The 18,660-nt window shown below is 38.0% G+C and overlaps 2 protein-coding genes across 3 annotated transcripts; one reads left to right on the top strand and one right to left on the bottom strand.

Annotated features, from left to right (window-relative positions):
* Positions 1–1,229: 1,229 nt before the first annotated feature.
* LOC149668602 (uncharacterized) lies at positions 1,230–2,314 on the top strand. The gene is made up of 7 exons (XM_089840790.1): positions 1,230–1,241; positions 1,289–1,347; positions 1,453–1,471; positions 1,530–1,637; positions 1,708–1,922; positions 2,007–2,030; positions 2,140–2,314. Exons 1-7 carry the CDS (start codon positions 1,230–1,232, stop codon positions 2,312–2,314), a joined length of 612 nt encoding a protein of 203 aa, XP_089696916.1.
* A 134-nt stretch (positions 2,315–2,448) lies between these two features.
* On the bottom strand, positions 2,449–3,466 carry LOC149668601 (P2X purinoceptor 7-like). 2 transcript variants are annotated; one of them, XM_089840829.1, is made up of 3 exons: positions 3,201–3,466; positions 2,859–3,147; positions 2,449–2,793 (listed from the first exon to the last, which is right to left on the bottom strand). In XM_089840829.1, exons 2-3 carry the CDS (start codon positions 2,963–2,965, stop codon positions 2,631–2,633), a joined length of 270 nt encoding a protein of 89 aa, XP_089696955.1. In that variant the 5' UTR covers positions 2,966–3,147; positions 3,201–3,466; the 3' UTR covers positions 2,449–2,630. The 2 variants fall into 2 exon arrangements, with proteins under 2 accessions (XP_089696955.1, XP_089696956.1); XM_089840830.1 differs by having other exon boundaries at positions 2,859–3,466.
* Positions 3,467–18,660: the final 15,194 nt, after the last annotated feature.

Genomic DNA, 18,660 nt, shown 5'->3' with positions numbered 1-18,660 from the left:
TCATCTAGAAACTTTCACTTTTGAAAAGTAAGATTAACATAAAAGTTATTCCCTTGTGGCATGTTTTATCCTTATTTCGAGCGCAATTACAGAATATTTTTTTAAAAAATATTGTAGATTATGTTAGGTAAAACACTTATCTGGTACTCGTAAAACTCAAAGTGAAAATACATAATTAAATTTAACAACAACGTCTATATCTACGGCTTGGCAATTGAAGCCTCCATACCCCACTTAGTACCCCATACATTTGCTCAAGGTTAAAACTTTGTGCCGTTTTCGGATGTTTGTAAGTCGATTAAATGTCTGACCTAATAAGTAGTCTCACCCTCGTTGCTAGAGGGCTAAATTAATTCGTCCCATAATTTTCCCTATATATTTCCCAAGAAAGCTCCAAAGTTATTTTACAAGGATATTACAAAGATATTTCCAAATTTAAAAGAAAAAGATGCCAATATTCCCCAATTTCCCAAGGAATTTTTTAAAGAGTTCTAAAGATTTTTGTGATGGATAGCTATTACTGCAAGGATTTGAGCAAAACTCTAGTGTCTCTCAATAGTGGCAATATCTTTGGAATTTCCTCGCGAAATATCTTTGGAATTTTCCCGGGAAACATATTTGGAATTTTCTAGGGAAAAATCTTTTGGAATTCTCTTGGGAAATATCTTGGGAATTTTCTAGGGAAATAATCTCTGGAATTTTCTAGGGAAATATCTTTGGTATTTTCTTGGGAAATATCTTTGGTATTTTCTTGGGAAATATCTTTGGTATTTTCTTGGGAAATATCTTAAGAATTTTCTTGGGAATTATCTTAAGTATTTTCTTGGGAAATATCTTAAGAATTTTCTTGGGAAATATCTTAAGAATTTTCTTGGGAAATATCTTAAGAATTTTCTTGGGAAATATCTTTGGAAATAACTTTGGGCATTTTCTTGGGAACTATCTTTGTGCATTTTCTTTGGAAATATCTTTGGGCATTTTCTAGGGAAATATTGAAATATATAAAAGGGAAGTAAATTTAAAGTAAATGCGACAATGATTTTAAGGGTTTTTGAGAATTTTGCGTGATTGATGCTCTTAAATTTTCATTATGATATTTAGATTGTTACACAGCGCGTGACGGTCACTCCTGTCCTCCGAAAAAAACAACTAATTTAAAGGGGTGTCATCTTTGTTTTGACCGAGGCAGTGATAGAAAAATGGAGGATGCGGGGAATACTTGTACTAAAATGGATATAAATGTAAAGATAGAATCAGTGAATGTTTTTGAATCAAAGTTTTATCGTAGAGTTTTGCTGACGTTAATCCTCAAAAGCGGAATAGTTCGGTTTTCGGGAGAGTGGTGCAGTTTGTTTTTTATAAACGCGAAACCGACTGAAAAAAATCTGTCGTTTTTGAAAGTATTTAAAGAATTTGTTTTTCAGTTGATCGATTTCTATTTGATTGTTAAAGTCTAAAAAAAATTTTAGAAGTATATCTGCAGTCTTTAATCACAAATTACAACTTTCTAATTCAATATTATTTTTAAGGCGTCAAAAGCAAAAGACTGTTCTGACCTAGCTAAATGGGCGGGAGAAATAAGGAACCATCTTTGGTACTGTTGTCGAGAATGTGGGGGGAGTTATGAAACATTGCTAGTATGTAATAATTTTAGACGAAATCGGAACTACTTCGCACTTACAATTTAAATAAAAAATTATCAAAAAGGCATCATTTCAAAGTACGCTAAATCATGTGACAAACTATCACGAATGGGCCACTGATTTTGGAGCAGGTTACGCTTGTCAGCATGAAATGCCCTTGCCAGAAGAAGACAGAGACAAACCATGGCTTCAAGTTAATTCTCGGGCTTACAAAGCATTAGAAGAAATTGTGCTTAACAAGTATTTGGAAAGGAACTTGCAGTACTATGTAAGGTTCAGGTAAATCATGCATATTTATTAGCTGTTGCTAACATTTGCTTGTACAATCAAATTAATTATTATTAAAGCACACTGGGTTTCTAGAATCCTTTCACAACCAAATTTTGGGTTATGTATCTAAACGTAACAGCTACACGTAAGTGAAAGTTTTAATAAAAAAACTCTACACCTGCAAAAACCTCAGTGTTTTTCTCTAAAATCTATTTACAATGTACAGTTGGCCCAGCTATCGTGTCCGTATAATATTAGCTGCTATAGATTACAACGAACATGCAAATAGACCACAAGCGCGCAATAAAGCTGGTGAATTGAGGTACCGATTCTATTATAGCAAAAAGCAAAAACTTATGTTGTCGGGAAAGTTTATGGAGAAAAAGAATATGCATATATGAACTGTTTATTGGAGATGATCTTTGAAGAAAAACTACTATACCAACTACTGTGCTTAGATGTTAATTAATTTTCTGGAAAAATTTAAACATGAAACGATTTTTATTCATCAGGGAAAAATTTAAACATGAAAGATTTTTATTCATCAGGGAAAAATTACGGACACGAGAGATTTTGATGAAACAGATCCAAGGCATTTATTCCAAAGCATAAGCATGATAGAAAAGCCGTCTAACGAAGAACTTTTGGAAAAACATTTATCAAGATTTTAAAGAAATCTTAAAATGTTCAGTCTTTTAGTATTGAAAATAAACCTCACTATCCCTCAATTATTCTTCCTCTTATAAATCCCTTGTACACCCCATCAGGTGATGGAAAAGCTTGCCTGATGCGCAAAACGCAACAAGAAGGTATTATGACTCGATTGCCAGCCCCCAACCTTCCATAATCCATGAGGGTGTAATTCTTATACGCATGGTGCCTATTAATTTATACTAGTTAAAAGCAATTTAAGGAGTGTAATAAACGACGCTTAAATGAGATTACCTGAAGTTATTGTTTGATGCAACTAACCCTCTCCGAGTTGCAGCTTCATTTCTGAACCTCATGCTTATAGTCAAAATTGGTTGATATAAACAAACAAGAGCAAACATTGCTCTAGTAGTAGTATAAATCTCCTGCCTGCAGCAGACGTTTTCCACCGCAAGCGGAATCTCACGACAATTACCGCAAATACATCTTTTCGGTGGGAGGGATCACGGGTATTGTTGATTGGGCTCTTGATCTTTTATTCTGTCCCATACAAATGGCATTTCTTTGTCCTTATTTGCTTCAACTATAGAATAATAATTAAAATACTAACTTATAGAAACAAAATAAAATACCTACTGTCACATTTTTCATAAATTATTGACAAAGCTTCTGGGAATTTCGGTCCGACTTCCAAAACAAACCATTCCAACGCTTCACGGCTGGCGTTTTTAGCAGCAACCTAATTTTTTTATTTAATAATTAACTTAACCTTAAACTAAACGTGGTCAGGAAGGCATATATTCATTTTAAAAGGGAGCTTCAAATTAGGTTATTTCTAGCTTTATCTCCATTCCACAGGAAGGTCCCATTTTAGCCCCGCCCCCTGGTATAACATGTCGAGATTCAATGGGGACGGGACTATGACGACGTCGACCATGGGAATTTGTGTCTCTCTGAACTCACCTTTAGTTCTTTTCAATTAATTGATGTGGAACAACACAATTTGTAGGGCAAGCTGGATGTTTTAAAACTGGCTTGTCCCTTGCAGGTTTTCTTTTAATCACTTTCTTTTTTTACTGGTGATGGTTGGAACAGGTCGCTTTCAGACGAATCCTCGGACAAAATAACCTTTAAATATAAATTTCTGTTACTATCGTTTTAGCTGATAGCCAAAATACTTTAGCCAAATTGTTTTATATACCTCTGTTCTTTTTTCGTCAAATTCAGGAACAGCAACATGTCCTTCATTCGAGGACTTATGTTTTTTCGATATAGGCCTAGTTTTAAGCTTTATATTTTTGCTACGTTTTTCCACATTCAAAATTTCTGCCTATAAGAATTAATAAGTTGTAGAGCCTTTTATAAGTCACAATGTTCGCAGAATATTCCAATGACGGAAAACTAAAGCTTAGTTTTCACAAAGACTAGTTATATGCTGCGTCTTTGGTTTTCACTGAACTGAAAGCCGGTTCAAATAGCACCATAAGTTTATAAGCTTGTACAATAAGTATGATGCTTCCCAATGCTAGAGACTTGAGTTACTGAGTACTAGTTCGAGAACGACGCGAGAAATGACTGCAAAGCTATTTCAATTCGGGGGGGGGAGAGCTTTTGAGGCAAGGTTTCGCTAGTCTATTGTGCGCAAAATTTTGCATTGAGTTCTTCAGCGGCCCGCACGAGGGAGAGTGAAAACCTGCTCCATTTATTGGCAGCCCCAACTATGACGTTTCCCCCCTTCAACTGATATAGTTTTACAGTCCATATTCCTATTGTAGTTTCGAGCAAATTGAAGGACTAAAGTATACCCATGGGTAAAGAACGCGCGTGATGAAATTAGTTTTCACGCTTAGAGGATAGGCAACTACCTATTTCCGACAGCAGCTTATTCGATATACGTTGTTTAAACCCTAGGAGGATCCATACCATTTACACAGGGAGGCCAGACTCACTAGGTGAGTATAAAGTCAGGCCTCCTTTTGTAAATGGTATGAATCCTCCTAGACTGTAAACTATCTATATACTCTGTTCCAGTTTTGGCTGTCAGCACGCGCAAAGCTAGGTCTCTATGTTGAAGCTGCTTAGCAGTAACCGAAATCGTAGATTCCGGCGTACTGATAGAGTAATGGCAGTACTACGTATGCAAACGTCATACCCTTCTATCTCTTAGCTCAGTGTCATCCGCCTACTGGGAGCGCACATTATTCCCTCTTACAAGAACGCGCCCGAATGGAGGGATACACAGTCTACGCCCCTCTCTACCGCCACTAGTCTATAGAGACGAAAGAAATGGTGATTTTCAGAATTTAAAATCTGGCAATCAGTATTTTTTTCGTCTCTTGCCAGCACGCATAAAGCTGCTCTAACACAGAGACCTACCTTTGCGCGTGCTGACAACCGATGATGGAATGGTGTATTTACCGAATAAGCTGTGGTCAGAAATGGGTAGTTGCGTGAAAACTAATTTCCTTACTCGCATCCTTTATCCATGCTATGATATGAAAATTTAAACACCTACCGAAACCATCAAATAGGAAAATATTGGAAAAGGAGGAAAATTAGCAGGTGTTTAAAATTTCCGTGCTATATTTCCGTCGCGTAGAGCTCGGCATTATCTATCCATTATCCACGGTATTTTATATGTATCTATACTCGAAAACTATCCACAGAACTTACATGTTAAATTGTATTATATCCACAACTTTCTTTATAAATTATCGGTTATCCACCATTTGTGGATAGAAAATGACGAGCCTACCTTCGTGAGTTCAAGAAGTTCTCCATGACCCCCTCCCCTACCTATGTTGCAAGATTGAGCGCATAGCGGTCTCAATGGAGGTAAATACAGTAACATGAATAGACTAGTGGCGGTAGAGCGGGGTAGAGACTGTGTATCCCTCCCTCGATCTGGGCGCGCTCTTGCAAGAGGGGAACTTATGGTCATATAAAACCTTTGAAGAAAAATTCACCTGTAGAGTTTTGAGGAATGCTTTAGGAACTCTATTAGACCTCTTGTAGTGTATTTTTTGGGCAAGGGGTAGGCCTACGTCGAGGGGTCCGTCATTGCCAAAAAATCCCGTACGCTCGGGGAAAAATCCTAAAAAAATCCAAAATTCCAGTGAAAATACAAAAAGGATTTTGTATTTTTGAAAAATCCGAAGATCTTTCAAAAGTTTCAAAATATATAAAACTATGTAAAAAATCCAAAAATCCACCAAAAATCCAAAAATAGAAATCCAAAATAACACTTTAAATCCGGGAGTGTGTTCGTAATTTTTTTAGAAATCCAAAATTTTGTGAAAATCCACCAAAAAAATTCAAAATTTGAGAAATTCCACAAAAATTAAAAATTTTGTAAAAATCCACCAAAAAAATTCAATATTTTGTGAAAATCCAGCAAAAAAATTCAAAATTTTGAGAAATTCCACATTAACCAAAATTCACAATTCCAGGAAGACGATACAAATTACAGTTAAAAATACAAAATTCTAGAAAAATACGAAATCCCAAAACAAATAACGATATTCCCAAAACAAATTATGAAATCCCGAAAAAATACAAAATCCCGAAAAAAAATACGAAATCCCGAAAAAAATACGAAATCCCAAAACAAATAACGATATTCCCAAAACAAATTATGAAATCCCGAAAAAATACAAAATCCCGAAAAAAAATACGAAATCCCGAAAAAAATACGAAATTCCATGAAAAAATTAAAAATCACAACGGTTATTTTGAAAATACTACTGGATTTTGGATTTTTATAAAAAATTGACAAATCCATTTAAAAAAAAACGTAAAAATCCATAAAAATCCCGTACGTTTTTTTTTCGAATGACGGACCCTTCGGGGTACGTACACCTATACTAATTGCGTGTAATCATTTTGGCACTGTCAATGGTACGGATTTGCTAGACTAGTTCCTTTCCCGTATAAACCCCCTCTCTCTCTCTCTTACCTTAGGGATATCCCCCTTCCGGGGGAAAATAGTATTCTCTATTACAAAGTTGGCCACAACATTAGGGATACATAGTCCATTCCCCCTCTACCGAAAATACTCTATAGACCTTTTCAATTGTTTTTACTTACATTCTCTAGCATATTAGAACATGGCACCTTTCCAGGCGCCCATCCACATGTTGAGAGACATTTGATGCCTCTAGCTCTACAGTACCAGTACCATTTCTTGAATTTGCGGAAATTGATCGGGAGCAAGAATTCCTACAATTGCACGGCATTTCTAGAATTCCTTCCATTTTTGCAGAAGTCCATTAAATTAGCCTAGGAAGTAACCAAAAGCGGGGTTTGGGACTCCCCTCTCTTGTGTAGCAATACTGAAGAAGGGCGACACCTTCGCCACCTCGCGATAATTTTTCTCAGATCTCCGGCTTAGGTGCGACTCGTACGCCAAAATTAGCCCTATCGAGAGAGAAAAAACTATTGGCCGAAAACGCCCCCTTCCACTGTTAAACCGAGCTCGCTTAAAAATAGGAGAAGGGATGGGGGTGTGAATTTTGGAACAGTAGAGGTCATTCAGTTTTTTATGACTCTTCATAAACCTATTGGAAAAAAAACTATTTAAAGGGAGGGTGAAGTAGAAAATCAAGTGGTTTTTCTATCGATTCCCCTACTATTTACAAGACCAGTCTGCATAGTCAAACATTCTGGAAATACTAGCTCCGAATGATTTCAAAATTCAAATTAGGTTCAGATTTAAAAGATAATTTTAAATAACGACGTCCGACCAATCGCGTAACCCCCTGCCTTTTTATACTTAGTAGAAGAATCGATTAAAAAAAACCACTTGATTTTCTACTTCACCCTCCCTTTAACAACCGTGGCCGTTCTTTTTTCAATTTTTTATAAAGCAAACAATCTACCCTTTAGAGATGCAGCGTTCATGGGCTGAAGAAGTCACACCAGAGAGAATTTATAATAGGGAGTGGAAACTGAGGAATATTATGTAGCTCAAAAATCACTTCATCAACAAAACTGGCCAGGTATATTTCCGGTATAATTTTTGTGGCCACGCCCTCTAGGGTGGTTCTAGAATGTTGCGGGAGGGTCTCTAGAGGAGATGGACACTACCTTTTTAGGGAAAGTGAAACGTCCGACTTAAAATAACTCTAAATGGCACCAGTCGCACTCGAAATCTCGAACCCTTATTGGGTAATTGTACAACCAATAGTGATTGAGGGCAAACTTTAAAATTAAAGCAGAGTCATGTGACCGGAAATTTACCTGGCCAGTTTTAGCGTCGCAGCCTACTTGTTTGAGCTACATTTGTATTTAGCACTGTCAAGGGCAAGAGCTTCCACTCCCTATTATAAATTCTCTTTGGTCACACCCCGCCCACGTCAAGAAAGACTTTCTAGAGAGGAGCTCGAGATTTCTAACTGTGTTAGGAAAGGGGGAAAAATTTAACCCCCTATCCATGGAGCTAGAAGGAGTTTTTATCCCAGCAGAGACGTACGCTATACCAGCCATTGTAATTGTTCACTTCCTGGGCTAATTTAATGGGCTTCTGATTTTTGTTAATTTACACACTAACACTGTAAAACGAAAACGAATGTGCGCGCGCGCGAGTCGCGAGAGCGAGAGCGAGAGAAAGAAGAGGGTGGGGTACTTGAAATGAAATGAAAAGAAGTAGGGTTTTCCGTTTTTTTAGGTCAACAAAGTTTTCCAACTTTCAACTGCAATCAGGTTATAGTGTCTTTTTTAACAAAAACTTTATCTAATGCACATATGTGACATTTATTTGGCGTCAGCTTAACTAGTTAGTTGGTTTCGTTCTTTAGGGTCACAGTGGGATAGTAATATGTTTTTTGATAAAAAGAAAATTGGAATTTCAAGCTCCTTTCATGGAAGACCCATCCCATTATGCCAAAAAAGGGGTAAACTAAAATTGGGGGTTGACAACCTGGAGGGTTGAAATAAGGGTCGGAGAGTTTAAAATTCCCCGAAAATTGTTACACGTGACCAAAAGTTTCAGGTTTTGTCCGCTTTTTCTACTTTGGCGCCACCATACAACAGGTTTTTGGTCCAAAATTGGGTGGCACTGTACCTTTAAGAGAAAACTCGCGTCTTTTGAAGAGGAGAAGTGGTTTAAAAATATTGTTATTTGGGCCATGATATCATAATATTTATAACTCTTAATTACGTCTAGGTCTTCAGCCCGATTCATTGCAGCCTAGTGAAAATCTCATTCATGATGGCATATGCGCTTCAAGACATCCCTTCAAATAGACATATTCGACTATTCCATATAAGAAACAACTTCAGAGGAGAGATGGCTTCTATGATAGGAACGTTCGCTACGCGATTGAGCTTATCTAAACGGAGCCTGGGGTTGCCCATAGCCTCCCGCGTTTAGCGCAAATGTGAGGTCATTGAAAGATTTTTATTTTAGAAGCAGAAATAGGAAACAGAGTAATCTGTGCACGCGTCAAAGTCCCGGACCCCTTTCCTCGGGACGGTGGGATATGAAAGAAGAGGCTGGTCATAGCGACATAGGAAAAAAGGAAGTTGGACCTAGTATCTTTCGAAACTTTGCTAATATTGACGTTTAAAGTGAAGGGTACCCCTCTTGCCCGCTTTCTTCAAATTTTGGGGTATATATACGATTCGTTTCCATTATAACAATAGATAAAAACGCTTTCGCGTGAACCGATGGTGGAAGCCCTGCCATTGGGAGGCTAGACGTTTCTCGTAACCCTAGCCGCTCGCCGCGTAAATCTTAAACCTAACGACGACGATGGAGTAGAAGCCAATGCAACTGATTGGTGCCAATGTGGTATAGACGAAAGACCAGTAGATGGTGGTGTTAGAAGCCAATGTTGCAGATTGGTGTCTATGTGGGTATAGACGAAAGACCAGTAGATGGTGGTTGTTGGACGCCAATGAGGATGGATTAAGGTGTATGTGGTATACACAAACTAGTGTCCATGTGGAGTGGACGAAACCAAAACTGGTGGTGTGGGAACTCACGTAGAATAGCCAGCGGAGACAAACACAATTTTCCAAATTTCCGTGAACTGTCAATGCAGTCCGGAAATTGGGAACACGTTTGCTCCGATACGCAAACTGCGAACGCGGTCACGTGGGGTGTGACTGACAGACAGACAGACACACACACGTAAAGTGCAATACCTCTCCGTGACGTCATCGTCACTCGGAGAGGTAAAAACGCTAGATTAAGAAAGTTTTTGGGTTAAGTGGGAATTGGGAGAAACGCGCTTGGTTTAAATGGGAACCAAAATACTTTTGGGTTAAGTGAGAATTGGGAGAAATGGTTTTTTGTTAATTGGGAGCATACCAATTTTGACACACAACTGTCAACAGATTACCATTTTTATAACAAAAGAACGATGGCTTTTTTATGTCAAATAAATTGTCAACAAAAGAGTGGCCTATAAATAGATTTTTGCTACAAACACCTCAAATAAGGGGCAATACTTTATTGGGGTAATAAATAAAAAAACAGGGTGCGTAAAGCATTTCTGGAGATTCTCAATTGTGAAAATATCCTTTGATATCATCACATTGTACACTTTTCAAAAAATAAATGCTAACCTATGACAAGATATTCTCGCCGTCATGAATAACACTATGATTGTGTAGGCGAGAAGTCGGCCTACTCAATTAAAAAAGCAATGAATCACAAAATAAATTCCAATGATAACAAATGGTTCGACCACCCACCAATGCCTTTGCCTGAACATGTTTACGGAATAGGTAATAAAATATTTTTAATCATTCATCGACCCGGTAGCAACTAGACATTTAAATATAACATAGGTCTTAATTTCATATGCAACTAAAGTAAATTTCGAAACTTTCAAAGAAGAGACAGCAGAGCGGGGTTTTATTCGTTACATACCGAATGCAACTGCATTTTATTAGCCTGGAAACCCACCGATAATCTTTACGAAGAACATTTGAAACATTTCCCTAAGTGCAGCTTTATCAGAGGTTAGCCCACAAAAAACATTCCCTTTAGCTTTGATGAAACAAAGGCGTACACCAAGTCAATAAAAAACAAAATCACGACCTAGGAAAGAACCCTCAGAAAACACGGAAGAAATTTGTCATACCTTTAAAGTTAAAACTACACATCTCGAAAGATTAGTCTTGGAACTTTACGTTAGAAAACAACTAAACGCCTTGTATATAAAAACTTAATGACTTACGTAAGATTTAAAAATAATATTAAAATTTATCATCCTCCTTACGAGTCTAGAAGAAATTACTATAGGTTAAATCAAATGTAATTTAAAATGAAAATTGAAAAAATATCCTTTTTATAAATATATATATATACTTTTAAAGAAAGTAAGTTTTTACTTTATATTATGATCTTTATAAGTTTATTCCTACAAAAGCATCTTTTGTTATAAGCTTACAAATCTATAAGCCTACACAATCTATCAAATATTGACAGGTTGAGAAAAAAAGAGGAGAGTACGTAAAACCCGGTCCACGCCTTAACAGTGGCCGGAATCTTGTTTCCCATGCATATTTATGAAATCACAGAAGATGTAAAATATGATTTTCGCTTTGGTCGGTGGCATAGTAATTGATTACTTACGGTACGTGACTAAATCATTTTATGGCATTTTGTTTATAATTATATGGACTGTCAATGAAATTAATTAATATAACCATTGTAGATACTTGTCAACTGGTGATAGCTATCGATCGCTTTCCCTTGCCTTTAGAATGGGCAAATCTACAGTGGCGAAAATTATACCCGAGACATGCAACGCTATCTGGGAGACTCTTCAACCAATAGTTTTTTCACCAATATCAAAACAAACTATGATGAACACTGCACTGCACTTCACTTTTTAAAAAAATGGAACTTTCCAAACTGCGTGGGTGCCCTAGATGGCAAGAATATAAATCTTATTGCGCGAAGAATGGGGATGGGTTCGCGATCCCGAATCCTAGGTCCCATTCACGACACTCAAGAACAACGTTTAATACTCATTATCTGTAACTGCGGAACCTCTTGTGTAAAGAACTGGATGTAGACGATCCGAATTAGTTTGCTCAGCATTACGTGGACATTGTCGCTGGATCAGAGCAAAAGGGCTTCTTGTGGCGGAGGGGGCCCGAGTTCGGTGTGCCGGTTCGGGAGTTGCTTGGGTTCGCCCTTGGTTCAGACCGTTCCTTGCCCCGTTCCCTGAAGTTTTTGCTCGGCCGCTTCGCTCCCGCCCAGTTATTGCCTTAATTGGATCACCCCGATATTGGCAACCCTCTTGAGGGTCGCGGATACATTGTTTCGGTCGTGTGGCACTGATGTGTTTGGAGGGAAATCCTCCGTCTCATCGAGCCTCCTGCTGCCTTAATCCTTCCCTGTCACCGACTACCTTCTGGCTGGGCTCGCCACTGACGGTGTCCAGCTTTTGTCACCTGCTCAAGGGGCGTTTGTCGGGGCCGCTGGCCGATCCCGTATGCCTTGACGGCGTTTCTGCAGGTTCAATTTGGAATATGATGAGCCCCCCAGCTAGGTGCTGCGCCTAATAAAGGCCTCTGACATGCAATTATTGTGAAAAAAATCTTGAGGCTGACGAGATGAATATGAACGAACCGTTAGAGATTTGTCTTAAATCTAATCTTTAACAACACGAGAATCTATAAACCCCCATAAAATTATATACCCTAATCAAAATGTTGATAATTACAGCTTTGAATAACTTTTTCTTTCTTTCAGAATTTAGGGTATTAATTTTCGAGTGGCCATTTTTAAAGATGGTCTCGATAATATCGACTTGGAGATGATTATTTTTTGGTGTTTATTACGTTAATGAAAATCATCTACTCAATATAGGAATGTCGAAAAGATTTATATGTTTGAAATATATTTAGCATTTCCAGCATAATTTTCCAAGATGGCGCCCAAACTATCAGTAGCACGTCTTCAATATTCAATAATGATGTTTAGACCGTCTTCAACATAATTATTACCAATTTTCATAATTTATGAACAATATACTGTATCTAAATGACATCCCCGGCGGCCATTTTCCAACATGGTGGCCAAACTATCTCATGAATGGCTTCAATATTTAACTATGAGGTTTACACAGATCTGATTATAATATCTATCAATTTTATATAACCACATGGTGATATATACTGTACCCTGAATTCGCGGCGGCCATTTATCAATATGGCGACCAAGCTATCAAACACAGAGCTGTTAAATTTATCTATGATGCTTATGTGGTTCCAGTCATAATGTGTACTAATTTTCATAATTTTTGAAGAAGAATGTGGAATAAATTGTAGCTGGCATTCCCGGCAGCAATTTTCCAAGATGGCGGCGAAAGCTCGCGCTCTACAGCAGGTGACTTTTAGTATATTTTTTGTTGGGTCAAAAATAACACATGTACCAATTTTCATCTTTATGTTCATATGTTCTAGGTCAAACCCTAAAAGTCCTGGGCTAGAAGGTGGCAATTTACAAACTGGAGAATGGAGAAATAACCCGAATACCTGCATGGGATGATTACAACGACAAGGAACAAGAACCCATAAAAAAGATAATGCTCAAATTCGTGAAAAGTACAAAGAGTATTTTATAGGAAGTGGTCAAGTACAATGGCAAAGAAGAAACAAATAATATTCCGCCATACATGTTCTTAATTCGCTGCTTCTCCCGTCCGTCGATTTCGCGTCCATCATATGGTCTCCTTCGCAGGCGGGGCCACGAACCTCGCTAGTCAAGGCTCACAATCGATTCACGAAGCTAACCAAGGGTTGTGAACGTCTCCTACCTGCCCAACGCGACACTAGGCTTAGTGTCCTGCCGCCCACCCTTCGCCACCAGGCCAATGACCTGGTGTACGTGTTCGACTTGTTTCGGGGGGCCATCGATGCTCCGGTCGAGAAGTACTTTGACCTTAACTCTGTGTCGCGCACTCGCGGTCATCGGCTGAAACTCCGAAAGCCCCGCGCCCGCACTCGCCATCGCCATAACCATTTTACGTCCCGCGTTTTGTCTGACTGGAACGCGCTACCTCCCGCCCTCCTCGACTCCGCTGGTCGCCAGTCGTTTCGTTCCGCTGTATCGACCTGGCTCTCCTCGGTCTCTTAATCCTCGCGCCCGTGGTTACCCTGGGTTCTTTATTTTTAGTTTTATTTATTTTGCTCTGTTTTGTTTTTGGTATTTTCGATGTATGTTGTATTTATTTTTGTTCATTTGTTCGTTTCTGTTTGTAAATATTCCCGTTTGTATATACTCGCAAATTGTTTCTCGACTCTTGTACCATGGAGGGGGGTTGTACCCAAGCCCTGGCGGCTTCACGACCCTATCCCTCGAGCCTTATTAAATAAATAAATAAATAAATTAATATAAAATAAAATATCATAAAGTGAACCAAAATGTATTTCAATCTAAAAAATAACATTTCATTAATTTCATTACTCTCTTGTGCCTGCCTGTTCTTCTTCCGTAATTATTTCATCTAATGTGAACAAAAACAATCGTTTGGCTTTTCGTTGATTACTAGGCCGTAAAGAATCAGTCTTTTGATAAACTGAGCAGAAACATTTCATTGGCACTATATTCTTTCTTTACTTCGGCAGGTTTGCAGACTTTAACCATCTTTTCGGTGTTTTCTTTCCATATTTTCGGCAGTGTCCTCGTATTGGTCTTTTTGCTGAGGTTTCCTTCTTTTGGTTGATTTGTGAACAACATTAGCATCAGATTGGTCTACCGAGCCCGAGTCAGTGGTTTCCGCAGTACGTTTGGTAGAATCCGAAGAATTTGTTTTACTGCAGGACTCTTCTTCTGAAAGCTCTTCATAATCTTCGATAATGTGGTCCCCAGTAACCGTTTCCACGACGTACGATTTATCAGTTGGTGTTCCGTTTGAATCTCTTGTTAATGCTCCGTTCAAAATAGTTTTAGATGACTTTGGAATCACGTTACTCGCAGATGAGGTACTAGCAATGGTTTCAGCAATAATTACTGTATCCACCGTTGAGCAAGACATATTGCTAATTGTGCTGAAATTATTTCAAACCTATTTAATACTCGATTTATATTATATACATTTTAAATATTTACGGTTTTGTTTTAACTGTGTCGTTCTAGAAATCCATAGATGTAAAGAGATCCCATTTATCCCTCGATGTTCTACCACTTCCGCTTAATTGTGTTGTGGAAATTATCTTATTTTCTCTCACGTATTTGTCACGCAGAATTTCCACCTGGCTCTCACTTCATCAACTACAATTTATATTAAAGATAACATATCCATTAAAATTTATAAACCTTTGATTTTATAAACAATGTATTAAGCCTTGGCTTAACTTACTTGTATAGCCCATTCTTTCTGATATTCGTATCCACGCTGAATCTTTATTTCCGCTGTTTTTGTAAACCTGTAGCTTATTATTCCAAAGTTCTGGGAAACTTCTAACTTCGCTAATTAAATATTCGTCGTTAATTTGTGGTTTTTTGCTTGCCATGACACGAGCGGATAAATATCCGACCAGTACCAAAGTTGTTTAGCCAATAAGAAGGCCCGTAAGTGTCACGAGTCAGGTCTTTCGTTCTCGCCCAATTACTGTTTCCCTCATATTAGTCGTCTGCTTATGTCGTATTGTCCCGCGCTTTTTGGAAAATTGGTTGAAAGGTACTGTCGTTATTGCGTGTGTGAACAGTCAATTCTTGGTCCTTTAACGTACGATATTGTAATTAATTAATAAAATGGATTCAGAAAGGGCAAAATTTGAAAAACCTTGTGATTGCGGCAAAATAATTGCCTCGAAAAATGCGTATTTTACCTATAGACGGAAATGCGAACATGTTAAAAAAGAATGTCAGCCTGGAAATTTCAAATGTAAAGAACAAGATTGTTCCTCAACTTTCAAGTATATTGCAGATTTTATCACTCACTTACAACAGAAGTGAGATGAGACTAGAAGTGAAGGGCTCTAGCATTGATAGTAAATCCTGGCACTAGTGAACAAATTTGAGGATTTTATGCCGCTTCCCACGCGCTAAAACTAGATGGAAACAAATTGGGAAAACCAAAATATTACCTCTCCGTGTCGAGAAGATTATATAAACTTCAGTATCCAATGAAAACGTCGACCTTTTTGCCCTCATGCTTTCCCGCGCTTTGCGCTTCCGCATTTCATCCTTTTACTCTCAACATTATCTTCCTCCATTTTACATAAAAAAATCAAATACTCTCAAAAAGAAGCGGCAAAAACCTGCTGGCTATTTACAACCACTTAATTTGACTTAATATCCAATTTCCAACAACAATAATATACCGGTAGTTTAATTGACAACCTACTAGCATCGAAATTCTCATTAAGAATGGCCCCCGCGGATAAAAAACTGCAATTTTCAACTAGGTGGGCGTTATCTCATTTGATTTGAAAAACATCATTTGTCTTTTTTACCAATGCCTAACCGTTTAGATTTTTTTAAAGCAATCTTAGCACTAAAAATATTTTTTGATACAAAATAAATGTTTTATATTCTTATTAAGAATAAAACAAGAGGATAAAAAAGGTCTGTCCTCTCGTAATTTTTTAAGCTTTTATCATGATTACTCTATACAACAGTAACAAGGAGTATAAACCCATTAGTGGAAGCAGTATTTTTTCCCGAAACAATCTCGCTTATGTTTATCCTCTCTAGACTTTGCTAAAAACGTATTACTCCATCGTAAAATATTAATAGACAGGCAAGGATTCATACCATTAAAGAAGGAGCGCAATATTATTATTATTATTCATATACAGAGAAAAGAAATTATTATGTTTCTGAGAGGAGCTTCCCATTTTGGTTGTTGTTTTGAAAAGTATATCGAAATGCACGGGCCTTGATAGATATAGGAGGCAATGAAGGAAATATATCGCATGCACGGGCCTTGATAGATATAGGAGGCGATGATAATCTCTCTCTTTGCACGAGAGGTGTATCTTTAATATTTAAATAAATATAATTATTTTTAATTATTTTAATCTTCAATAATTAACATTAATAATAGTTAAATCGTTTAAAATAAAGTTATACCTATTATCATCTCAAACTTTGCTAATATTGACGTTTAAAGTGAAGGGTACCCCTCTTGCCCGCTTTCTTCAAATTTTGGGGTATATATACGATTCGTTTCCATTATAATAGTAAGGAAAAAGCGCAATTGCGAAAACGTTTGGTGGCGATCCCACCTTAGGGAGGCTAGACGTTTCTCGTAACCCTAGCTGATTGCCGCGTATATCCTAAAACCAAACGATGATAATGGAGTAGAAGCCAATGATACAGATTGGTGTCTATGTGGAATAGACGGAAGACCAGTGGATGGTGGTGTTAGAAGCCAGTGTAAGTGCAGACTGGTGTCAATGTGGGATTGACAAAGAACAGAAGATGGTGGTGATTGGAAGCTAGTATATACAGACTGGTGTCCAAGTCGAATGGACGAAGACCAGAACATGGTGGTGATTAGAAGCCAGTAAGAACAGACTGGTGTCCGTGTGGGATGGACAAAGACCAGAAGATGGTGGTGTGAGAACTCAAATAGAGGAGTCATTTCCGTGACTGTGAAAGCAGTTCGGAAATGGCGAACACGTTTGCTCCGATTCGCAAACTGCGAACGCGGTCACGTGGATGTAACAACGGACAGATACACAGACACAAAGACAGACACACACACAGACACGGCGTTACAGAACCTCTCCTGGACTACGTCACACGGAGAGGTAAAAAATTGGTCGAGTTCCAAAAACATTTCCTACCCCTTCCCCTCAACCTTAAGTCGCGGAACTCGGACGCGGGTGCTGGAATCTAGTTCGGCCGTCTACCACCGCGAGCGTCTCACGTTTTGGAGGGGAAATTTTGAAACCGCCACCAGAGGGCCAACCGTTCGTGTGTTATCAAGAATATTCACTTTCGCCGAGTGAAGAATTTGGTTAACTCAGTACTTCTAGTCTCATTTCACTTCTGCTTACAGTCATCCCACCATTTAAAGATTTAGAATGAAACCAAAGAATTTGAGATCTATCACTACCGACGCTATATACACACGCTATACACGCTGATAAAACACGGAATTCCAAAGGTATTATCTCTACTTATTATGGGAAGGATTCTATCGTAATTGTTGTGGCGAGTCTTCCTGGCGGCATATAAATATAAATTATAATTTCATTTGCCAAATTTTTTCGGGTTAAGCGGGGCTCCCCCCCCCCATTCGAACTCTATTCGATTGCAAATTTCAATATTCGCACACCCCTACCATAAAACCAAAGCTGTACCAAACACGGCTGGCAAAGCAAAGGCAGTGACGTTTTCGGCTATGATTTGACGCATATATTAAGGGATGACGTCACTATGGGAGGCCCTCCGATACAACGCTGTGAACTGGATCCTGATTGGCCAGAGATAACGGCCCCTTTTATTTTGAAATTCGAATGTTTGATTATATTTTTTTGCCGCCAAATATTTTTTTTTCGAAGGTATAAGTTACAATTTTATTTTTTAAGTTTTACGTAAATTTGCCAAGCCCATTTAAATTACTATCCGTATTATTTATATTTTCAGAGTTTTTGTCACTTTATCAATAAATGATTGATTTTTTATTTATGGGTGAATGATCCTGTAAAATTTGTTATTTTTTATTACAATACTTATATAACATTTAATGAACACTTTTTTTATTTCCTTTGTTTGCTTAAAACCCTCGTTTTAACCTTTAACATATTATTGCCTTTAGAAAGGTTCCTCCATTTACCACTCAGCTTCTGGTTCGACCTTTTAATTTCGAATTCATGGGCAATTTTATACCACGATCCAACACCGTATTTCTCAACACCAATAATCAAACGATTTTCTTCGTCCCCGGTCCAAGCTTTCCTGCATTGTTTAGCCTTAGGACTTCCATTATTATTTTGTAAATCTTTATTTAAGTTTTCAAGCTCGTTAATGCGTTTCCGTTCAGTATTTTCTTTATCGTCGTGATCTGGCAAAGCGACAGGTTTCACAGGACATTTTTCTTGCTGCTTCACGGGTAAACGTGTTTCGTCATCATCTTGGTCTTGATCAGGTAACGGCGTTTCGTCATCACTTTGATCC

This window comes from Phalangium opilio, unplaced genomic scaffold, assembly GCF_054372755.1.
Source record: "Phalangium opilio isolate 3A_F unplaced genomic scaffold, DU_Popi_V2 ptg000055l_1, whole genome shotgun sequence".
Lineage (NCBI taxonomy): Eukaryota > Metazoa > Arthropoda > Arachnida > Opiliones > Phalangiidae > Phalangium > Phalangium opilio.
The sequence above is the reverse complement of the archived record's forward strand: the minus strand, read 5'-3'. Positions and strand labels throughout refer to the sequence as shown.